General features: G+C 37.5%; 1 protein-coding gene across 2 annotated transcripts in view; it reads left to right on the forward strand.

Moving 5' to 3' along the window:
• ADAMTSL1 (ADAMTS like 1) overlaps window positions 1–25,785 on the forward strand; it is a 462,450-nt gene that overhangs the window by 301,780 nt on the left and 134,885 nt on the right. For both annotated transcript variants that reach the window (XM_064502670.1, XM_026097815.2), the window contains one exon: window positions 8,914–9,150. In XM_064502670.1, coding sequence (XP_064358740.1) covers window positions 8,914–9,150 — 237 coding nt within the window. The remainder of the gene's footprint in view (window positions 1–8,913; window positions 9,151–25,785) is intronic.

Below are 25,785 nucleotides of genomic sequence, written 5' to 3' on the forward strand. Positions count from 1 at the left end.
GTTTAGTTGTTTTTGCTAGACTTGCCAAACTAGAAATAATTCAAACTATATCCTCAAGCTTTTGACTCCATTCGACTTCCATCAGGCCTTTCAGATATGGCTTTATGCCGTTAGGAAAGTACTTGGCTGTGTTCACTTTACATCTGATTTCAGGGGAAAGCATTTTCTATTTTTTAAGTATATTGAATCTTTGATTCAGATGTTATAACCTTCCATTTATCATTTTACTATTGTGAGATACTGTACACCAGTATCTGCCACACAACCACTGCAATGGCACTGCTACCGTGATAAGCAGCAGAAGTTGTGGCAGGATCCTGCCATGTGCCGTGGTGGCCCTTAGCCCTGTGTTTGGTACCACTCTGAAGTACTTTGTGCAGAACTTTGTGGAAGCCTAAAACAGTTTGGGAGCCCTTGATCTACATCGCTGTTCTGAAATTCTCTCTGTTGCTGAACGGTGTAGCTGTATTGCTGAAATATTGTTAGTCTCCTTAGAATTCAGAATAATAAAAAAAATCTTGTTTTTAATGAAATCCACTGTATTTCCCTCCAAAAATCCAAGGATGCCCAGACACAAATCAAGTCTTAGTAGTAATTAGTTGCATGGCTTGTTATAGAATTCTGCACTGGAAAAGATACACAATCATGTGTGTATTTTTGTTTACTCAGACTTTCCCATTTAAGATTCAACTCACAAAGACATTTGAGAATCAGGAGGCCAGACCCAGAGAGATCTACATTTACATCTATGCTGAACCAGTCTGTCACTGGAAAGTGAGAGTAAACCCCACATTTTACCCCTCCAAATGAAGCTTGCCCATAATACATTGTGGAAATTTCTTTTTGTTTCCTGAGGAAATCAATATGTCCTGAAATGTGAGCTTTCATTACCAATAGCTTATGCATAACTTGAGTGCTCTTGTTATTATTCATTAAATTACTAGTCCTTTTATTTTCTACAGACCATCTTTCTCTGAATTGACATGCCTTTGTTGATATGATTGTCTTCTTGCAGAAAAGGATGAATAGTCACATAAACTAAAAGCAAACTATTTGCAAGGTGAAATTAGAGAAAGGGAAGAATAATTCTTGGAGTTTGGCAATGAACACATTTTCATAGGCATTATCATTTGCAAGATTTCACTACAGCTGGTTTTAATTTATTCTGAAATTAAATTACAGGAAAAAAAATGGAATGGAATTAAAAAAATGAGAGGAAAGGGGAGAGAGAGGTGCATCCATTTCTTAAGTGACCTATACTTTTGTAGGGATGTTGAACCCTTTTGCATGGTAGACACTGTAAGAGGGATTGATACTTCTGTCTATAAAGCTACTGTGCAGTTCCTGAAAGAGTAAATCTGGTTCTATATGTTTGCTGCTTTCATTGCCTGGTGATGATCATAAAATGGAAAGATTTGGGGTATGAAGCCACATGTGTAAATAGTGAAAGCAGGAATGAGGGAATCTGAAGATGATTTAGGATTCAGTTGCATCAGTCTTTTTTTCTTCTTACTATTCGTACTGATTCCAAGTATGTTTCCAATGATTTTAGAATGTAACCATGAAGGGAGGGAGGATTTTTCATTAGAGAATTACTCTGAATGCAGAGTACCTAGCTGGGTTGCTATATTAAACACTATGCAAAATAAACAAACTTTTTTTGAACTTTTTTTTCTTTTTTTGCTATCACACTCTCAGTTCTTTTTTCTAGGTATACTCTCAGTTGTCAGGTTCTCTTCAACTTTTGTATAAGGCTATCATGCTACCTTTTTTGCCCTGTCTCTTTTTCAATCTGATTGCAGCTACTGTAGCATTTTGTGCATTCTCTTCCCTCATTTACATTGAAATCTATCTGAACAAGGTTTGTTGGAACATACACAGTCTTTCTCCCTTCTCTCCTCACTGTCTTCAATTATCAAACCCTTTTTTTTGTGATTGAAAACATGCTGATTTTCCCCTGATATTTTTCCCTTTGTTGCACTGCTTCCTGAGTAAAGCCAGAAAAACTGAGAAGCAGGAGAGCTGACATTCCATTCTCAAAGGTCTTTGCTTTCCGTATTTACTTGCTCGTTCCTGTCAACATGATGGTGAACACTACAAATAAAGCTGTTCTTGAGATACTGATAATTCAACATGAAAACAATGCCAGAAGTTGCACAGCACTGTTAGTTCTTTGTACACAGTTTAGAGCGGTTCTGTAAGTCCAAGATTTAATTTGTAGATGCTAGACCCCATTAATCAGACCACCAAAACTTGTAAATATCATTTATAGTTCTTTTTATATATACCTGACTTTCTTCACTTGGCTGAAATATCAACTCTAAATTATAATGACATTCCCCATTCTTTGGCTTGCATTCAGACAAACTACTTCTATGCCTGTTTCTTATCATCTCATGCTGCTTTTTGTACATGCCAGTGCCAATAGTGTCCATCCCACTTTTGATGAAATTATACTCTTTTCTTGCCATGCGCCAAAGCCCAGCCTGTTGGAGACTGTCAAACCCAAACTTCCAAATAGATGCGTCGTCGTTCTCAGATGTGTTATACTGGTTTATGTGTTTGAAAAGCGCCATTACCAGGTCAAATTTTGTCAGGTTGACACAAGTGACAAGTAGGATTCAGTCTTTCTAGCATTTGGTGGGTGCCACATCAGAAATGCTATGTGAATCTTTTGCAGTCAAAGCTCCTGGTTTGGACTATGCAATACAATTTCATATTTCTCATGCTTGAATGATCTGCAGTGTGAAAAATTGCTTTGTGGTCCTATCCTAGGGAAAAGAGCAACTATAAGTACTACATATATCTCCCTACTAACACCAGACTAAGTTCATTTTCAGCTTACTCTTTAAGTGAAATGTCTTCCACACTAAGATCATTTATAGTGACTACAGCATGTTCTTCAAAATGCTGGATCTTAATAACTACTGTCTTATTTTTGAACAGGTGCATTTTAAAACCTCAGTGTCACTGTGTCTTGTTTAGAAATTATTTCTTCATACTTGGAAACAAGTTGCTAATAATAGCAGCTTTGATTTCTGGATATGCTTCCATGTCAGCAAGAAGTCTGTGAGTCTTTGACTATTAAAAAAAAAACAGAAAAAAATTGCTGTCATCCTATGTAAATGCATCAAGAATATTTGTAGACCAGACAACCAGAATCACTTCTGTCACAGTGGCATTTCAGGACTGCTCATTCTGGTGAATTCGTAGGATATAATTGCAATATTTCTGATAGTAATAAGCTCTTAATTTGCATATCTATTTTTGATCTGTGTGGCATCCATGGTGCTAGTATGAAAGTGCACTGTAGCATTTTATTCTTGTATTTGTTTTTGACTGAATATTTGAAAGTTTTTAAAGCTGAAACACAAGTTTCATATTGAATTATTTGCCAAAAATGGGAACATATAATTTCTTCTGTTATCTATCAAAATTGATTTTATAATAATTTCTACTGGCAAACATTCTTGGAGGGTTGGGTTGATATTTTGGTGACCGTTACAGCCATCATGTCAATCTCCAATCCATGTTCATTTAATACAGAGTAGAAGTATATGCTGATACTGCTCATTTACCTAGTTCATATTATTCACCCCATGGTATTCCCTGTCAGATACAGCAGTGTCTTGGGATTGTCACAGAAGGCTATAGTAGGGGACTCACTTGATCTAAACAGTTAGGCATGTGCCTTACCTATTTAGAAGTTCACAAGAGTAGATTGATGAAAAATCTGGCTGTAAGAAACTTTAATTCAAGCAGGTCATTCAAAAAGTCTTCAAGGCCAAGTGGAGCTTCCATTAAATCCCTAAATCTCCTAAATCTCTGTACTTGCATCTGAAATTCTTAATTAGTCTTGGGCAAACCCCTGGTGGGGTACCTCAGCATTTCTTTCTCAGCAAAGAAATCTGTGCAGCTGAAATGCAGTATGTACTTCATAAAACTGGTTCAGTAACTTGTTCTGTCAGATGCTGCACAGAATAGTCAAATTGTTAGGTCATTTTTTGGACATAGGAAAAACTCCAGGTATAGTAAATCATTCTTGGCCTCTGCAAATGTACAAGCATATGTATTGTAAACTGTTTTAAGGTTCCTCAACTGTTTCCACCTATTGGAGCCTAGATAAGATCTTTTACATTTCACCCACTAAGTAAACTTTAAAAAGCCTGACTCTCTTTTGTCCTGTGAAATCCGATCCACTTATCACCATTTAGGGACATCTGGGATTCATCTTATCTTTCCCATTGGTTTGTTGAGTAATAGAAATTGTTTTGAATGGGATTCAAGCATGGCAGAACTCCATGGACCTTATGAATTACAAAAGCGTCAAATAGGTCAGGTTAAAAAAATTTTTTGGACTTGATGAAGTCAATGGAGCTGTAATAATATGGCCAGCATTAGGTGGTATCTAAGAGGTGAAGATGAAACTTCTCTGTTTATTTTAAAATAGGTTTCATACATCAAAGGGATTTCTGATCATCTTTAAGATGATGTGTATTTTCATCAAAATGGAAGAAAACTTGACCTGATAGGATGAACTGAGATTGCGGGTGTCCAGCACAGGCTCAGTGTTTCAGAAATACCCTATGAGCCTTCACAGCTTGAAGGTCATGGAACAGCCATCTAGGATTCACAGAGTTAGTTGAGGAACGGTTGTTTCTCATTCATTAGCCATAATGAATAGGAACCTTGAACAAGACTAGACTAACATGACTCTCTCAATTTATTCTTTTTTTCTGATTCTTTAAGGAGTTCGATGGCAGCACTTCCTCATATATGTAGGTACCACACATAATTTCCTAAAGAAAACTGAAACAGTATGATTTGAACATATGACCAAGCTAGGGTACCTGAAGCACAACTATACTGCTTTTGCAGTCAGATACCAGTGATGTCTGAGTCTGCAAGCAAGACCTTCTAGCCAGAACTTCAACCAGTTCTCCTAGCCGAACTAAATAGCCCATATCAAGATATGCTACCTTGGGCTTAGCACTGCTCTAACTTGGTCCTTGATTTCGGTCAGGCACAAAATACTGGCACGCTTGTGTCTGTCTAACTCTTTATTGCACAGGTAGGCATATTACATGCTGTTAGGTTACTTTTCCAGGATCAGACCCTCAGGTGGAGTAAAATATAACTTCACTCAAGCCAATGAAGCAATGCTAACTGACAGCTACAGAAGATCCTTTACCACCAAGCACCCCCACATATGCTGAAAGTCATCTGATTTTTCAAAAGGAGAAAGATTTTGTGAAGTTGGAGTCTGTGGTTTCTCCTGACCAGGAGCCGGTGCTGGAGAAATAAGGCACAGAAAGGCTATGGCAAAAAGGGAATCACTCTTACATAAAGGTGCAAGAAGTGTTTAGAACGAAATAACAATTTACTGCTTCAACAAATATGCAATAAAACATTCTGTGACTTTGCCTTATCTGCTATTTCAGCAACTAGAACACTCATTTACAAGCTGAAAACTTATATCTGTATTTCATTATACGATTGCACAAAGTCCAGCACAGAGAGGCTCTGGTCCCCAGTGACATATAATACAAACAATAAATAGTAAGTTTAAAAAGCCAAAGAAAACATGGACAAGAGATTAATCAACAGAGCCAAGTTCCGTACAGTTTTCACTTTTTCAGTCTCAATAAGCTGTGTCTAATGAAGGGTAATATTTGTGCAATAACTTTTATTAACATTGTCCATTTCAGTACAAAAAAACATTACACAGGTCATGCAGGTGTTATGTGCATAGGTGCAGGTACATGTGATTTCCTAACTGAAAGAAAAGAATTCCCTATGGGAAAGGGATCTACAAGGCCCTGAGGCAGATTTAGGATTTAGGATTTGAGTAGAAGCAAAGTGGTGGGCCAGACTCTCACCCCTTTTTGTATCTATGTGCCAAGATAAGTATGCATGTTTGCCTTTGCGACTGCTTGAATGTATTCTTTCAATGGCTTGAAGTTTCACATGATAACTTTTTTTAAACACAAGATCTACAATTTAAATCCATTGTTTTATTTTGATCGTGAATCAAAGACTGGAAGTATTTAACATTTGGTCTGTGTCACCTGCCGTGTCCTGAAAGCTTGTTATGTTGACTGTACATTTTTTATTTCTTTGATTTAAAAATAAATTCCTACCAAACAAACATGGTATTGAATCCTGTACAAAGCAGGATTATGCACTCTGTATGTTGTGTACTTTATTGGGCCTTTCTGTCTTTGTAAAAATAAAGCTCTTGCAAGCCAGGAAGTTTGGGAGGCAGAGCCAAGCTTGAACCAAACAAGAGAGTTGGCTTGGATCTCTGAGACAAGTGTAAGCCAAGCCATTAGACCTGACTATATTTGCTTACGGAAAGAAAAACTCAGAGAATATTATGCACCAGAAGATTTTGTGGCAGGAAGTAAGGCCAAAGTGTTCCTCAATTCTTGCCTCTTCCATACTGAAAATAGAGCTAAACCAGGTCTTGAGTCAAGCTATCATTGTCATCTTCATCCTCTGTTTAAGAGAAGAACAGAAAGTCCATTTTTACTTTGAATTACATAGCTATGGAGGAATAATGAAACTCCCAAATGTTTTTCTGTTCTTTTCACTCTGTTCTGTTGCCCAAACTTTGCTCTGTGTCAGCAATTTGCCCAGATGACAAAACAGTCCGATTTGCCCGTAATTTCTTCTGGAGAGTTTAAAATAAAACTGAAATGCATCCAACATTTACTTTTTCTTTTATCTTCCATAACATATGAACAGAAAAGCTTTATGTTGTCTGAGCCCTTCCACAGTAAAATTCCAGTTATGAGCTTGGACTTTCAACCTTTGCTTCCGAAGAGAATGAATGAGCTCTGCTTTATTGCCCTTTGGTATACATTATTCTAGAGCAAGTTTTGGTCTGATTCCTTTTTTCCTGGTAGGCCTTTCTCCATTTAGCCTCTTGTAGCAATGGGACTGTTTCTTTATACTTAAGCACGAGAAGAACTTTTGGCTAGAGCTTGACCCATGTTATGCTTGGGTGGCATCACAGTCAAAGACAAAGCAAATTAACTGAAAATTTACTCTCAGAGTAGAAAGCAAATTAACTAAAATCTGTAGCTTCAGGCTATGGCTTGTATCCATCCATAGTTCACTATAAGAAATGTTTGGAGTGCTGTGATCCAACATCATTCACCACTGAAACGCGATGGCTGTAACCACATTGCTACTACGGAGTGAATGGGAGGCTAGATCAGTTATCTGGGTTGCATGCAAAAGTATATAAATGATAAGTTTATAGCCAAGATTATCCCATTTTGCTTCAAGAAGAGATTTGAAAGTTTGATTTTTAAGAGAAGTTTTATTTTAGACCTTATTACTGCACAATGATGCTTTAATGTCATAAAGTGACATGCAAACCCCACAACTTTCTTACTGGAAGGTATAATAATCTGCCCTGTTTAAAAGAAACATCAAAGAGTTAGTGAATTAAGATGTAGAGAAAGATCTGGGAAACAGAGGTGATCTTTTAAACCTGAGCAGAGATATTTTGCCTCAAAAACAGCACAACTTTCCTAGTAGGGAAGATAAGCCTGTGAATTAGGCTGTTAAGAAAGTTGTTACAATTTCTATAGGATAAAAGAGCTATATTGAGGACAAGCAGAGAATACAGAAATCTTATAAGGATATTATCTGAATATGTAGTGTTAATATATAGCAAAATACTTCCCATCAAGTCTGTAATCCACATATATGCCCATCCATAAATATGGTGCAATGCTCCCATGAGGAGCAGATTTCCTTACAGCAGCAGAATGGAGGACTGTAGGGCCTTAATAATCTTACGTAGCCATGTTGCCAACACTTGCTGTTTTATCACAGTTCTTATGACATTTAATGCTTTTCTTAAAGCTGCATTCCTGTAATTCTGTGGGAAATTCAGGTTACTCCTGAAAAAACAATGCACTTCTAGCCTTTGTGGTTGATTGCAGAGGAAAACTTGAAAATATCAGTCTTCAAGGATCAGAAACTGTAAAGGATATAGAAAGAGCTTATGTTTATTTTGTTTGAAATCTCATGATTTTAAAGCTTTACTTTCTTGAGTACTTGACTAACGATTTTCAGTGCTAAATCGTGGCAAGAAAGTATCTACGAGTAAAAAAAGCCTTATGTTCTCATCTCAGTGAGAGAAATTAACAAGGGACTTTTAAGTAGCATGAGTGGTCTTTGTTTTTTTAACAGAGAATGGCATAAGAGTGGGGTATTTGTATTTGCATTTGGTGCAGAGTAGGATATATATGTCTTACAAACCTCCCAAAGGATTAACCAAAGGATTTTTTAGAGGTTTACCAAGCAAAATCATACATTACTGATTATGTGAGTTATGAAATCTTTGCCTCTTGTAAGCTGAAGAAATACAAATACATACAGCATTCTTGTGTTTTCTATTGTCTTGTTGCTCTACCAACTGATTTAGATCACTGGGGGAAAAAAGCTTGTGAAGAATGCTTAAATAAACAAACAATTGAATCAAGTGATTTTTTTACTTTCTCTCCAAATGAAAGAGGAACAGCTGGCTGGAGGAGGGTGGGTGCACGCACACACACATATTCACATGCATGCACAAGTGGGTAGTGATTCAGTAAGAATGTTTTAGGGCTAACAGGTTCTGTGGTTAAGCCACAGATGTGTAGATATCTTTCTTATGTCCCACGCATATTTACCCATGGTCTTCATGTTTGCATTACTTCTGTGGAAAGAAGAAAAAAAAGGTATAAATATCCAGTTGAATTATGTGTAGTTATAATGATCTCTACGATTTCAGTAAGTGTGTTTGTGTAAATAGACCAACTCCTTACATCCAAGTGCTGTAAAGGGCAACCATCTATGCAATGCTGTATCTGTCCTAAACAGACTTACTGATCTTTTTCTCTTTTTTTTCTCCAGGACTGCCCTCCAGAAGCAGGTGATTTTCGTGCCCAGCAGTGCTCTGCTCATAATGACGTCAAGTACCAGGGACAGTTTTATGAGTGGCTTCCTGTCTCTAATGATCCTGACAATCCATGTTCGCTAAAGTGCCAGGCCAAAGGAACGACCCTCGTTGTAGAATTGGCGCCTAAAGTTCTAGATGGCACCCGATGTTACACTGAATCGCTGGATATGTGCATCAGTGGCTTGTGCCAAGTAAGAAGAGAAGTCTTACTCTCATGTCTTTCTTGATTATTTCTTCCCTCAAATATCTACCATACACACACTCTCTTCTCCTCCATACTTGTACCATTATAGGTCTTTCTTTTTAATTGTCTATTTTCGTTTATGCTGCTTTCTGTTATATTTTCTAGGAAAAGGTGGATAAGTTCAGGCAACAAAAGTTATTTCTCACTTTATGCTGTTTCCTTGTTTTTCTTTGAGGAATGGATTCTCACTGTTCTGTAGTTAGCTCCACTAGCAGATCCCAACTGAAAGTGTCCTAAGAAAATGGTATTTTAACTTCTTATTTTGAAATTTTGCAAGTGCAGGAAATTACCTTTTCTTTGAGGATTATTGCTCAAAATACCTCATAGCAATCCAAGAGATGGGACACCAAAAAGGAAACTCTGCCACTGACTTGCTGTAGAACTAAGCAACCTGCTAAAGTTTCTTAGGCCTCAGTTTCCCTATCTGTTAAAAGGTGGGATTAGGAGACTTTCTTAACATTTCACTTCACAATGCCTAGGGATCCACCAGTAGAAATGCTAAATACTGGCTCTCAGTTTTTCAGCTGTCCTTACTGATTGTTCAGCTGATCTGTTGGCTTCCTGATTTGTTTTCTTGCTTCCACTGAATTGCTTTTATATTACCTTTGTGCTTTTACTTCCATATTGCTATTCTTTTGAAGCTACGTACACCAAACTTTTGTGTCCTTAACTACACGTAGGCTGCAGTGTGATTGTAGAGGAAAGGAAGTTTATTTTGTCCCTATGTGTACTTAATACACCTAAGTATTAGAAAAGTCTGAGTTGATCAAGTTTCAGTGCCCAGTCTCACTGGAACCTATGTAGACTTGCAATACTGTTTGTTTTCTTGAGTATTTTCAGCCATGTTATATGTCTTTGGAAGCTTGCCTCCCTGTTTCCTTTCTCTTTGTTTTTCTATTCAGAGCCAGAAGTAGTCTTTCAGTAAAAGGGATAGAATAGCCAGTTATACAGCTAATATCATTTGTGGCATGAAAAAGGGAATCATCTAGATCTGTTCACTTCAGTTGAGCATACAAGTTTCTGAAAACTTTCGTTTGCCTGACAAAGATGACATGAGACATCCACATTTATGTTTTCTTGTGGTTTTTAACTTTTCTTCTTTTTTTAATTTAAGTAGAAGCACAGCAGTCAGGGCAGGAAAATCACACTACACATGTCACACGCTATAATCAGGCTGGAAATTAGGAGCAGAGCATTCGGGCCCTGTGTCAGGCTGATTTGTGTTTAGGTCCTTTCTACAGAGTTCATGAACTGTGAAAAAGTTCATCCACTGTGAAAACAAACTCATTTGCATTCATATTCCTTCCCATTCCTGGAAGACTGAGCCTAGCAACACTATTACTGCTATGAACTCTGATATTACTTCTTAACTGTCTCTGTGGCTTAGGCAGGTATTTTGAAGATAGACAGGTACTCCAGCACTGTGGTACTTGCAGAACTTAAGCTAAACTAGCCTTTTCTTAGATATGTAAAAATGGAAAGAGAGAGAATAATTTTTAATGAAAAAAATACAATCAGTACATATTTTTGAAGATTTTCTGCATTGCTTTAAAAATATTTCAACTTCAGTTTCTCCCTTAATATTTTCTATGCAATGTACAAATACTGCATATTTTTGAGGCTGGCCAACAAATAAATAAATACAAATGCTACTTTCCTCACAATTAATTAATTTTAGATTTCTGCATGTCCTATATATAAAATAATTCAGAGTCTTACCGCAGCACATCCCTGGCTGGCCAGTCATATCTTTATGATAGCAAAGATTCTACATTTGGAAGTTCCTAATTAGATTATGATTTGCCTAAATTATATGCTTTAGGACAGCAGCTGATTTACTGTATATTGTAGCAGTATCTAATATTACCTAAGCAATCCAAAAAGATAAGTATTGTGAAAGTTCAGAGCATTAATGGTGAACCTTCCTTAGAAGTAACATTCTCCTCTGGCCTCTCTAAAGTTCTGTTTAAAGAATGTGAAAAGCAGAAAAGTCTTCAGTCCCTTTTAGAACCTGAAATACGGAAAAAATTTGGTGTATAACATCTGTTTGGGTAAGCTATTCATGTAAACATAGTGAATTCATGTAAATTTTAGAGAATAAAAACTGTGTTCTTAAAAGTTAATTCTATGCACTTGAAGTAGTAGTTACAGACTGCCACTTATCTAAAATGGTTCACACACTTTAGATGTAATGGTTATTGGTCTTAAAAGTGCCTGAGGGTTCACAGTGATCTTTGCATGTTCAACAACATTTTCATATGAGATAACTCCAGAACTGTGCGATTCAGAGCACTGCAGCTGACAGCTGCAATAATATAAACGCATGGGATTCTCATGGCTGCAAAAAATGGAAGCTCCTGAGCCTTGAATTCATTCTGAGGTCTTGGAGACTCAAAAATGATGTTATGTTTATTAACAGGTTCTTTGCAAGAATTTCATTATGTCAGAGATGCAGAGGTATATTTTCTGGATTGTTCAGAGTAAAACCACTGTAAAGCAACCTTCAGTTTGCCTTCCTAGTGCGCTTGCATTGATCCAAGTATTACTTGAACTGAGTCTTACAGAGGTGTATCTAGACTGTTCTAGTATGTTCTTCTGATTATATCCCTAGGTATAATTTTCTTCTGCTCTTGTTGGAAACTGATCAGGAAGGGAACGTGGTTCAGCTAGAACATTTTATAAACCATATAGACATGTCTGTTCAATTATAGAGTCTGCAAAAGAATTGTGAATTTGTATAGGTGACGCTAATATCAGTGTATACTTATATAGACACTATGCATTTTTCCCAGTGGATCAAACAATTGCATCAGTTATCTGATCTAACCAGAGGGCTGTTTCTTAGCATATAAGATGTGGGTCAGCCTGTTGCCTGTTGTGTGCCTCCAAGCTGTTCCTGAAGTTGTTACTGGTAGAACTTAAGAGTTAGTTGAATTGCGTTCTGTGCACCTCACCACTCTTCCCTGATTTCTCTTCCCTGATATTCTTCCACATTTCTCACTGTCATGGGGAAATAGGCATTTGTTCTCAAAATACTGTATGTGGAACGTGCAAGACCCCTCTTTTATTTTTATTGAGTTTTAGAATTATCAGTAGCTGAGTGACATATTTATGATCCTTTGTTTAATTAGTAGTTGCTACGTTGCTTTATGCATCGATCACCCACTTATTAAACACAAAATCAGCACAAGCTTTTGGCCATATTCATGAAGCAAAGCCAGTCTTCTGTGCATAGAACAGCCATTTGCCTGATTTGTTAAAGAGGTAGGGTATAGGAGAGGTTCTGTTTTTTCTGCTTCAGTGCTACACACACTCCATTGGGACAGGGCAGTAAACGTGGCCCTGCCAGTTCAGAAATCATGCGAGTTGTGTATGTCTTGCCTACACTCATATTACTTTATTTATGTACTATGAAAAATAGGCAACAACGGATGGGCTGTATCCCACCTTCGTTCTTTGTGTAAAACACCTAAGAAGTTGATGAGAATTTCACATGAACATCTGTGGTAGTTAGATGTCTTTCTTACAGGCAATAGAGACCTAAGAATGTTGTTACTTCATCTCTGTATTTTCTAAGTACAATTTTAGTGCTGATGTTACATATCCTTGCACAGGGAAAACAGCCCTTGGGGATGCAGGTCTTGCAATTCTTGTAGTGTGCTAAGATCTCCCTTAATACTTAGGATTAATTTAGAAAGGGTTTTCAGAAGTGCTGAGCATTGATTTATTTCTTTCTAGAGTTTTATCTTTAAACCCATACGGGCGAGAGTTTGACAAACATTATTTTTCAAATGAAAAACTCTTTTCATATTGCCTCCTATTTCTTCCCAATTGGCTTGTTTCTCCTAACTATTTTAAATTCCATTCTGTATGAATCCCTGTGTTATTTCAGTCCTTTTTTCTTTCCTCCGCTTTAAAGAAGTAAAGAATACTTTTCATATGTAATCTTTGGGTCTTGTTTGGAGTTCACCTCAGGGTACATTATGCCTCAGTTGTATAGTGCGGCTAGCTTGAACCACCATGTTCAAGTCAGCAGAATGCAGTTTTGGAGAAATAGAGCTTTAATATTCCACATTAGAAAATATCTATATAGATTTATCTAATGGGGATTTAGAGCACAAGGCATTTTAAAGCTGCCCATTTTTAGTTTATTTTTTCCTGTTTTTAAATATATTCCTGTCAACTTTAAATCCATTATTGGGTTTTGGGAGAGTAAAGTCATTTCCCCATACAGCAGTTGGAGCTGCAAAAGGGTCCATCTTAATTTTCATGTGCCAAGGCCACATCCTGATCTCACTTTGCCAGTGATCCTTAGCTGCACCTGTGAAACTTAGAGGAGAAACCGGCTATATTTTGTGGAAGCAGCATTTGAGACTCAGTAATGAATTTTGGCACTGCAGGAAAGACAAGAGTTTCCTGCTTACCCTCAAATTCACTGATGAGAACAACTTTAACTTTCTGTCTCCATTTTTTAGAACTAGAAGTGTATTTTCTGTCAGACTGACTATCTTAAGAATATATTTCTATATGGGAAAAATTTAGATTTCAATATATGTGAAAATTTTCCCCTGGCTTCCCAATGGTTGAGTTGAATGTATAAGAAGGCTTTTTGTTTCAATTTTGTTTTTCTTATAATATCTCCAACTATGCTTTTATTTAAAATCAGATTTGTCATTTTTATTCACACTTTACATCATCATCAACAGCAGCAACAAAGAGATGGAGTCAGCTGCACTAAGCATGTGTTAGAATACTTACTGCTCCACTCTGTTTTATGTAGCTCACACCTAATGTTAAATCTCCCCTAAATGGAAACACCATCAGTGCTTCCTTTTTTCTTTCTTTCTTTCTTTCTTTCTTTTCAGAAGAGTTAGCTCAAAATAATTGAAGATTTTGCACCTGCCCTCTCGATTTTTTGCAGGTTTAAAAGACATACTTGTGGGTTTTGCCTTTTTCTCTGTGTGCACAAGCAGAAATGACTGGCTCTTCAGGAAGAAGAATGCAAATTGCTGTCAAATGCTGGCAGGAACTAAACTGAGTGGCAGTAGACTTCTTCCCCCTCTAATTTCTTTCAGTTCTAAGAAACTCTACTAAAACTTTTAGCGAGAATAAAGCAGGGTGGATGTTTCCAGGAAAAAGATATGATAGTTAAATTGAAGTCCCTTGCTTCTAAGAAGCATTTGGTCTAGTTTCTGGAGTCTCCATTTCTCAGTCATTCATGAGGTAGTCTGATAGACAGGCAACTGCAAGCACCTTCTATTTTCCAAATGGCTCCCTCCTCCAAACATTTTCTTCCAAAGATCAGTGAATTATTTGACATTCACTTGAGAAAATTTTCTGTCGTATTTCCACTATCTTACATTGTGATGAAGAGCCAGCCCTAGATAGTTCTCTCCAAAGTCATGCTGTAATTTGTTAATTGTAGGGACTTCTATTTCTGTGATTGCCAACTTTTCCCTTTCTTATTCACTCAAGCAGCTGCCCGTTTCTGCAGCTCTTCCTTCGCTTGCAGTTTCATACGTTGTCTGGTAAACTAACCCCAACGAGGATGCACTAGCGAATAGAAAAGAACATGGCTTTTCATGCCCTGGAAGGCCTGTGCCCCAGCACCAATAAGCCCTGAAATCCACTCAAACTTTTACTAATGAAAACAAAATATCCTTCCTGTTATCCATTTTTTCTGACATTTCCCTGCACAGTCCAAAAACCTTGGATTTCTGTCTCTGTTTCTGCTGAAGGGAAGGTATTTCATTTTCATTTTTGACTTGCTCTGTTTTATTTGTCTCTTTCACTTGTTCTTCCTGTCATCATAGTCTTCATACTTGGTTCTCTGACAATTTAATTTTTGTCTTCTGATTGTGCATATACCAGAAATATTCCTTTTGTTAACTCTGGCAAGGAACAGCAAGAGAATCAGCTTTTGCTTTCTCAGATGAGTTATCAAAGGTTATTAGGAGGTTCTTCTGTCTCCAGTGTTAATGGAAGAATCTGCATGTTGCTGTATAGCATCAGATCAGGATGAAATTTTTCATTACTGTTATTAAATGTGTTGCTAGACAGTTACTTGCTGCACAGTGTTTCCGAAAAATAGGTCCCATCAGTATCATAGCCAAGCTCTCACCTGAGGTAAAGGAGTATTGCTTCCTTGAGGTCATATTCATGAACGAGATGCTTGCAATCTGGGCTGTTTCTTTTATTTACACATATGGAATGGCCCTCCTGTTCTGTTCTTCTAAGGATCCAGCTTCACAGAAATTGAAAAAAATCAAACAGGGCAGTTTCCCTGTCCATGGGCAGTCCTTCAGAACTCAGTGCCTCCCCTCTATTCGCACAGGCATGCACTCTTTTCACTTAACTTTCTCGATTTTTTGATGAAGATAGAAGTCTGTAATGTAAGCCATGGTGAAGTGTGTAATCTGGGGTCTTGCTTTAAACATTTTGGCCACAGCTCAGGACAACAGTATCCCTTCTCTGTGAAAAATCATGAAAGCTTACAGGATTTTCATATTAGAAAGTTTGACTTTGAAAATGTTTATAACCAGAACACTTCGTTTTGGCTAATACCTAAAGGGGTACAACTATGTAAGCTGTCCTCCAAAAACAAAAAAAATGTAGCAACTGTCTCTGAAAGACAGTGTAAATGTGCTTGCAAAAATTTTTTTTAAAAGATGCTATGAATAGTTGTAACATTTAGTGGAATAGTGCCTGCTAAAGAGTCAGTTAGAGTTATACTGGCTCAAGAAACCAATGAGATGTGTGTTTGAGATGTGGCAAACTGACTGGATTCATGTATATGCAGGCAGGTAAGAACTACTGACTCCTTCAAAATTCTCCAAGGAATCAAGATAAAAGAGGCTAAGTTTTTCCTTCAGTTACTTCAGTATGAACCCAGAATAATTTTACAGTAGTCTAGGATTGTCCTGCTGTTGATGATTCAATGCTGATGCTAATAGCCTGATTGTTATTATTAATATTAAAAAATATGAAATTACTTCATATTTATACTGGAATAAGAGAATGAACAACATTATAGCTCTAATAGCAGGATTAGATCCAACAGTAAAAAAAATGATCATTTCTAAAAGCAGATATTCAGGTAATTTTGATAGCTACCAAAAAAAAAAGATTGTCCGGCACTGGAAGAGTAGGGTTTTTTTCTCCTTCCAAAACTGCAAATCTTTCTCCACTACATTCTTCTCATTTTGCAGATTGTCAGTTAAAGAATGCTGCATCCAAAAATGTTTGTCTTTGTGTCTAATATTTATGATGGTATTAAACTCCTCTTTAAAGATCTGCTACCAAATACAAAAGGCAGTAGTTTTTAACCATTTCTGATTTATTAATTCCTAATACTTTTTCCCACAGTGGATAAATTTAGCTGCATAGTGAATTTGAGTCAGCTGGCAATAAGCTTACTTTCTTTAGTTGCCTCTCACAGACTGTAAAAATTACCTTTAACAAAATTACCTTTAACAAAAGTAGTCTGTGGACCCCAGGATGTTATGGAGACAGGTTGAAAACCACTGACTTTAAAAAAACATTTAAAAGGTGGTTTAATAAAGTGTTAAGGCATGAAATAACAAAAAGCATTGTGTTTTTTTGAAGTCAGTATCACAATGGAATTATAGCAAAGAAAATTCAATTGTATTTCCAAAGCTATCATTCATCTCAAACTGAGGCATCAGATGCACAGGGTTACGGATATTTTGCCAAAAATGTCTTGTGTATAGTTCCATGCTGCTTCTTCACAAATAAAAGCCATTTGTATTTAGTATTAGCTTTAAGTACTAGTGCCTACTATTTTGACATTCCTTATTTGTCAAAATCTGATGATAAAAAATCTGTGATAGGTGAAGTGATTGACAGGGATTGTGAATCAGCAAAGAATTTGAGACTCACTAACTCTAAAAATATTTTTAATGTAGGTGAAAAATGACCTTTTGTATGACAATATACTATTTTGTTTGGTAAGGTTTGGAGACTTAATAGATGAATTAATAATATTTACATACAAAAGTGTGAGAAATGTGAATGTCTGTGATTATACAGGGATTTGAAAGTACAGACTTGGTCTTTTCTCATACCCTATCTTGCAGACTTTTCCACAGTGAAGATATTGTTAATTAAATATTTTTCTTCACTATATTTCTACATTTAGACTGTATTTACTACATTATTATGTCCTGTGTTTATACAAACTTATATGTGTATACATATACATGTATGTGCATGCATGTATATTTGTAATTTGTTTTATCGTGGGCAGAGACTGCACTGACTGGTGCTTAATCTCAGAATCAAACAGTGGCTAGTGTTCTTTTTTTACAGAGGTGATTATGCTATATTGCTTGTCCATCTTTTGAACAATCATGATTTAAGGATGGAGAGTTTCTCTTTGTCACATATACTTACAGAGTCTTCATTCACTAATCCTTTTCCGTATCCAGTTCAGCCCAAAACATAACCAGGATAACAGCATCACTTGAACACTTTTATGTTTAGTGCGTGGATATTGTAGTCATTAGCACAGTAAACCTGCTTGCTACAGTTAAAATGTGGATTTTAAAGAACATTGATTAGGTGGTCACATCAGCAGGCTCTTGAAGGCTTGTTAAGCTGCCTCTGGCCCCAGTTGTGCCTGTGGGCTCTTCCTGCTCAGTCCTTAGTTTGGGACCAGATTCCTTTGCGCACTGTCCACAGGCGCTCCAGACCAGCTTCCCAGGCTGAGAATGGAAAAGGCCATGACCCTCTCTGCCCTGTCTGAAACCTTGGAAGAAAATGACCTTGATTTTTCTATCCTACAAAACTCATTGCTGAAATCGTAGTGACTATTCTCACCTGTGCTTGCTACCACTAGCAGTGGGGATAATTTGCTGACTTTGAGAAGGTTACGTTTTTCTGAACTTTAATTTGGCATATTATCTATTCAGTGAGAGTAATTTCCAGCACAAGATTTTTACCTGTGTTGCTGCTCTCCATTCATACAAGAGAACTAAACGTGCTCCTCGTTTACTCATTTAGTGGCAAAGTAGGAAGAAACAGTCTCTGTTTGGCTAATTCTTTACAAACAGCCATCATTTGTGTTTCAATGATTGTGTATTCACTCCCCCATGGCAGCTGCTGCTAGTGATCTTTTTCTTCTGTCAAAGCTATGACAGAAGTCAGGTTGAAATAAAGGAAGGCACTGAGGAAAAAAAAGTCTAGGTATTTACATGTTGCTGAGGTTTCAGTCTTCTGTAATTCATCTACTTTTGCTTCCTGTTTAGAGTTTGATTTTTTTTTTCTGAGCTGAAAACACCAGAAGTAAAATGCAAAAGCTGTAATAATAACTCTAGTATTCAGACATGAGAGTGACTATCTTCCGCCTCGCATGTAGAAAGCGTTATAACAGGATTGGTTCTAAGTTATTTTTTAGCTTAGCCCAGCCTTCTAGAATAATAAGTATAATTACTTTGCAGTTCTTGAAATCTGCACTAAGCTCTTGGGCCTGAATGTTGAAAAAGAATCCTTTTTCTGGAGTGTATTGAAACCTAGATGCCCTATAGGGAGAAAGTGTTTCAGAAAGTATTGAATTCTTGATTTTTGCTGGTAAGGTGCTTTTGAAGTGTGCCGGACTAAACAGCTGAAGTCACCAATTGTTTTTGAACTTTTTGTCGAATATTCTCAATCCTCATCTGCTTCTGTTCATAGTGATCTCTCATGTGGATAGTGAGTCTTCATTTTGTTTTTGTTGTTAATGAATATCATTGTTCTGCTAAGAAATAAGTAGCTTTTGCACAGCATGGCATGGTTCCAGAACACAAAAAGAAATGGAATAGAAAACCTAATGACTTCATAAGTGTAATATTCAAATGCTTAAATTGCTATCACTGTGCTAGGTAACATTTTTGTGCCAGAGAGTGGTAGGGAAATGGTGATATGTTTATTGTGTGAAAGAAGCTGCAGTTGCTCTATTAGGCCTTCACTCCCGAGCCCTTGGCTATCAGTTTTCTGCTTTATGGTCCAATGGAGATTGGCATCACGGCGGAGACATCACGTTCTGGTCTTTCAGCCGAAGCAGTACCTGCTGTTACTCCCAAGCAGACATCCTGTCTGCTGTGGGTAGTGTCTTTGGTGAATGCCAGCAGCACAGGGAGTGCTGGGGGAAGCACATTGTGATTTGTGTGTTTAGCAAAAAAGAAATTAAAAAGTATGGTTTGGAGACTCTGGAGAGTTACTGGCCCTAAGCTCTTCTGCTGTGGTTATCAGGAAGTCAGCTGAGTCCATGTGTCTCCTTACCAAAATAAAAAGCCTGAGGTGCGTGAAGAATGCTGTCAGATTCTGGACTGGTTCAGAGGGTTTAGTGCTGTGTGAATATGTCAAGATGTCTGGGTGGCAGTTTTGAGAGTCCTTGCAGAAACAGACCTGTGGTTCACACTGAAGATCATGGCAAGATTTCCATTTACTGTGAAGATTTAGGATGGGGCTGGAGTCCTTTTAAGTCATTTCCCCTCTCATCCCACTATCTTCTTGTACAGCCCATTTGCACTCATTTTCTTACACCCTGGAGGGTAGGTTGGAATACCATGTTTCTAAGCGAATATAGCCCAAGGAGTTTCATCAATGGCTCAGGGAACTTCATATCTCTTAAGTGTTAAGGATCCCCATTATCCAGGGTGGTAGAGAATGGCTCCAGTAAGCAAAAGAGGCCTGTCTGCAAGTAGGAAGTTTTTAGATAGAGCAGAAGAGAGGTCTGTGTGGTGAGATCAAGTATGGCATGAAGTCACCAGAACTGACAAACGATAACAGTCAAATGTAATGTGTCACGAGGGAAAATTAAAGGCTTTTACAGTTTGGTGGTTCACAGTCTAGGAGAACTTCACAGAATTTTCTTTCTGTTTCTCAGGCATATTGTTCTGAGGATGCTGAAGGAGAGTTGTCTTGGTGAGTCTGACTTATACTGGCCTTTGCAATGATCTTCTGCTGGAGTACTTTTGCATACTTTTGTAGAATTTCACAAAAATTTCCCTTGGAAAAGCACAATAAGTTGTGTATCCAGAAGATACATGGAACTCTTCTGCAGAAAATCAACTGTTTCAATAATAACCTGCTATAGAGCACTGCCTAGAAAAGTTAAGATTTTCTGTTCTCGTTCATCAATGATAGCACAAGCATGAAGGAACAAAGCAGAAGCTCATTCTTACTCTGCCAGAATACAGGCACATGGACCAAACTCCAGCAAAATAAAAGTATGAATGAAATGGATAAGGGAAGAAGAAAAATCACAAAAAACTCTCTTATTCTGTGGCAGATTTCCTCCTGTCTCGTGTCTATAAACTGTTGGAACTGAATTCTGTTTATATGTTGCTTCTTACAGAATGGCAGCCTCCGGATTTCTGTATCATCAGAGGATGAACTAGATACAGCTTTATTTCCAGATCTGTGGGCTCTCTTATGTGGGCCAATTCATTGGTTATTATATAGGAGGATTGCTTCTGATGAAATTTGCCTATAAGGATGGGAGTTACCTTTTTCCCACTTCCAGGAATTTGATGTATCTATAAATCCTTATTTGGAAGTTGCAGCTTTTAAATTAATTTAATTACCTCTTTTTAAAGCAAGGGTGATTACAGAATGAGGTTACATTAATTCTTTTCCCTGAGGGAAGCACGAGAAATAAGAATTTCTGTTGCGCTCGTCTGCTGCTAGATGTTTGCTGTTTGCGTCTAGGGTTTTGACTGAAGTGTTGACTCAGGAAATTGTATCAGCCATGCTGGTAGATTGAGGCTCCATAGGGGTTGTGGTCCGGGTTAAAAAATCATATAAGTAGAGAAGCATGGCTAAGCCTTGAATGTTAGGCTGCTGGAGGCAGATATGAAACAGGATCTGCAAATAGTTCCAGGAGATCAGTGACAGATAAGGCAGCAGACAACATTTAATTACAGAGATGGCCAGCCACATGCTTAGCACGTTGGATGGTGGCTCAAAGTCGCTGAAGTAAGTAGTTAGTATCAACAATTTGGCTACTGTTCAGTGACTAAAATTTGTTTACACTTCCTGAACGGTTGCAAGTTGTGCTTGACTCCAGTGCCGAGTACATTAATTGCACATGTCACTGTGCCTGCTTTTACCAGCATTGCAACAAATCACGTAGCCATTGTAAATTTGATCTTACAGTCTTCAATTTTAGTTGCTGTTTGTCATGCAGCTGCACTTTAATTCCCAAGGATGTAGGAGGATCGCACCGGTGCTTGGTGTTGCACAAGACAGGGCCCGTCACAGGATGATGTTGGGCCTGCAGTCAAGCTGTGCTAGATAAATGCTGAGGCTGCAACTGTCAGTGTAAAATGTCCGTGACCTGAATGGCAGATAGCATGTAGCAGGGGCTGCAAGTCCCTGTAGCAGAAACACCAGCCAGATTCCAGTTTGCTGTACAGCTTGTTCTATCCATAATAATTTAAAGGGCACAGCAGCTCTTCATCCTGATTGTAAAACATAATTTGGACCCAGTTGAAACAGGGCTTGGATCCAAAACTTTCTTCAGCTGAGCTCTGACAATCTACATAAGTCCCCGATTGAGCCCCACATTAGCATCCATCTGAAGGGCGACTTTGTTTTTCTCAGGTTTTCAGAACTATTTGTATCTGAACTGCAGACATGACCTTTGAAAAATAAAGAGTTTTATTTATAATTGGCTAGATTTGCAAGCTTGCTTTATTACATTATTTCCTGCCCAGGGTTTCTTAATACTGAATAGAAATGATTATGAAAGCTTCTTACTTCAGGGCATTTCCAGGCAAGCAGGGCTGAAGCAGAACCTGTCATTTCTGGTCCAGTTTTATTTCTGGAAAAATATGCTAAACTGAGCCAGAGTTCAAGTCCACAAGGGGACTGCATACATGCATAACATTCATGCATGCACTTTGTTAGTTCCAACTCCTGCTGTTGGACTTTCAGTCTGATGCCTTTAAACTATACATAAGTGGTTGTTCTGCTAACTCTATGACTTTCCTTCTTCTTGCAGTGTCTTGTAAAAAGTATTTTATGTATGTATCTCAGTGTCAGGAATATTCCTATTTTTCTGTTTTGCCAACTCACTTCATGTTAATGGAGAAAAACTGAGAGTGGGGGAGAATCAAACTCAGCATGAAGTGTGGGACTTCAGCCTAATATGTAATATGGAATCTTTACCTCTGAGCAGAACCGTTGTATCTCATGCCAGAAAACAATACAGCCTTGTCCAACTAGGGATTAGCTGTTATTATTCTGGCTTTTCATAGCTAACATTTTCTTCACTAAGCCTATAAGGAGAATAAAAAGGAAGCCCAGTTAAGGATGAACACTGTTATAGGGTGAGATGGCAAAGAACTGGGCAGGGAGCTGATACTGACCTAACTGATGATTTCCTCATTTTGGTGCTACATGGCTGACATCTTCCATATACTGTACAAAGCCAGAGTGATCTCACAGCTCTGCATGGTTTACCTCTACTGCTATAAGGTATTTAATTACTATAGCAATGAACTTCATAGGAATACCTTTAAAAATATGTAATAGCTTCACCCAAAGTCTTTTGAAGATATAGGTACATTTTCTTGATTTTAATGAGGTTTGGTTTAGACTGTCAGGGAACTGAATGGAGCTGCTTCTGACATTTTGTACAGTCTGCAGCTCAAGTCTCTGAGCATGCTTCAGCAATTTGAAACTGCAAGGATTTCAATGTGGAAAATCTGTGCTTCATTACCCTGCTTTAAGCAAAGGGAGCTTAATGTATAGTAGAAATGCATATGAAAACTGCTTACTTCAGATCATTTCCAGGCACAACCTGTCGCAGTGATTAATTTTTGTTCCTGGTGGGGGCTTTCTTCCCAGCCCTTCATGAATCGAAAAAGACTTCATCTGCCTAAATCCCACAGGATATATGAAGAACAAGACGAGAATGCACTAAAAAAGGAAGATTCCATCCCATAGAAACGCCAAAATTTCAACATTTTTTCTAGTTTCAAACTGAGATGAAAAGTTGACATTTCAAAGCTTTTCAGAGAGTCACGTATTATTCAGACCTTTGATTCACAAACGTTAATGTCAAATTGTGTCCACTGAACAACTGTTCTGAGTTATAGATTAGTGCCCCATTCACTCCTTTGCTTAACAACCTGGTGCAACAGTATCTTCCTCAGTGTTTATTTTAATGATGAGTCCTCAGCCAGCCCTAGTCAGATCAAGATGTCCATAGGTCAGTGTTTCAGCAGGCTATTTTATCTCCACAGCCTAAGCCTCCTTTTCTTGCGTGTTGCATCTTGGTCATCCCCTGATAACTGCTGTTCCAAAAATTCCTCTCAGAGTTTTGTTCATTTTGTGGGTGGATGCTTAAAGAGAGAATTCTGTATTTCTTGGTGACTCTCTGCAGATTTCTGCAGGGATAGTAATACAAGTGTGGGAAGTAAATAGTCAGAAAATTGTTCTGAACAGTACCTTCTTTTATAGTGCATTTTCTGCAACCTTGTAAGAAAGTGAAACTAATGTTACGGAAATGACATATTCTCTTCCCAACTCAACCAGACCGAAGTTTCTTCTGCTCACGGAGAGAACAATGATTATTCTGCTGATGAACTGTGATTTTTTTCAGGAGCCTTTTAATATTTCCCTGTCTGACCTTTTGCTTTCATAAGAGCCCAACCCAAATACTGCTTTCATGTAAGAGCTACTAAAAAGTAATATAATAGATTTGGGGGAGTGTTTTTCATTTTAAAGCATCAGTGGCTCTACTGCAAACACTACCGGCATGAGAGATGGAAGATGGAAACAACAGCTGTGTAATACACAGATAGACTTAGCTGTTTTTCCAGCTAAGGAAACGCCTAAGGAGTAAAAGATGAAACAGCGGAGAAGTTTTGAAGTGAGTTTGGGATAATTTATTTCAGCCATTTGTTCAGTTGATTTATAAGGATTTTAATGAAAATTCCATAAATATTCCTGGAGTTTTGGATGTCTATTAGGATAAATAATCTAATAGAGTTTAAAAAAGCTTCCCAGAAATAAGGAGAAATTGGAAATTTATTTCATTTCATGAAATTTCTAAAACTGTAAAATCATCTGAGAGAGTTTAATCAGGCCAGTAAATTTAAAACACACATATGGTACTGTATACAGTACCTGTATATAACTGTATAACTGTACTGTGTACAGTACCATTAACTGTTCATGGGAGGTCTGCATTTTGTTTGTCTCCATTTTTTTATGCCATGTACAGGCAATAGCTGTCCTTCTCAAAAAGAGCAATGAATCTTGATATAGCTTCCTTTCACACCTGAAGTTTTCATGACAGTTTCCTCTACAAGTTGTGACCTAGCCCAGGATTGCTCAGTTTATAAATTGACTTTAATCAGAGTAGAGCCCATGGCAATGTGAAAGCTGATGATTCACAGAATTAAAAAGGCTTTAAGGTAGGCTGATTTTGAAATTGGTTGGCTCATACCTGGATTTCAGGTCCAGCCTTTTCACATACAAGGAGTTCACATGTTCTTTCTGAAATAGGTGAATGTATGTAGTTTTACATTTCATTATAAACTGAATCTTTGAATGAATAGAAATTATGTTATGCACAGAAGAGAATTCCAGTCCTTTCTCTGATATCAAGATTCTTTAGCAGGATCTTTTTCACCATGTGTGCTTGTGAGCTTTTATGCACATGACATGGATTCATCTGATTTGTAGTCAGTGTATCACACAGTTTTCAGATCAAGCATGGGATTGACTCTTTTAGATCTTCTCTGCACAGAGACATTCTTTAAAGTTAAAGCAAATCAGCCTGCTTATATTGAAGCTGGTTAAGCACCTGTATGGATGTTCTTATTCAGAAATAACATGGATCTAAATTTAATATGGTACCACTGACAGAATTCATAAATCTTTACTTGGGAGCTCTCTATGGAGTAGTCACAGTGAGGACTATCTTAACTTTTTCATTCAGTTATTTAACCATTAATTATTTGGCTTCGTGGTTCTAATGTGATAAAATGTCTCTTGCAGTCTTGCTATGACCACGCTTTTAGGGAAATTTATCATTTTGGGTGAAATACTACTCCATAGCCTTCATTAGTTCTCATGGAGTCACTGTAAAATGTTGGAGAAGCATATGAGACTGACCAAGTTCTGACCTGACAGAAACAGGTCAAGTCAAAGAAATTTGGTGGTAGCTTTCATCAAACCTGAATCTAACCTATTCTGTTTTAAATTAAATTAATTATGATATCAATATTACACATAACCAAATAACCTGTTATTATGTCATTAGTAAAATAATAGTGTTAGTAATGGGGATTAAACTGCTACACGTAAATACACAGTATTAATCAATGCCTACATTTTCACAGGAAAATACAGATAATTTGTAAAAATCATAAGTACATCTTGCCCCATTAGAAATCTGAAATTTTGTATGTAAAGATTTGCACCTAGAAGACATAGAAGTCCAAAGGTTTGTTTAAGTGGTCAAGTCATACATGCAGCTTTTATGAGCCTGGATAAGTACTTTCATCCTGCCCTACCTGCTGTATCACTTTTTAAGACTCATCTCTCTGATTTTAATTGAAGCTCACAG

Source organism: Dromaius novaehollandiae, chromosome Z (genome assembly GCF_036370855.1).
Source record: "Dromaius novaehollandiae isolate bDroNov1 chromosome Z, bDroNov1.hap1, whole genome shotgun sequence".
NCBI classification, from domain to species: Eukaryota; Metazoa; Chordata; class Aves; order Casuariiformes; family Dromaiidae; genus Dromaius; species Dromaius novaehollandiae.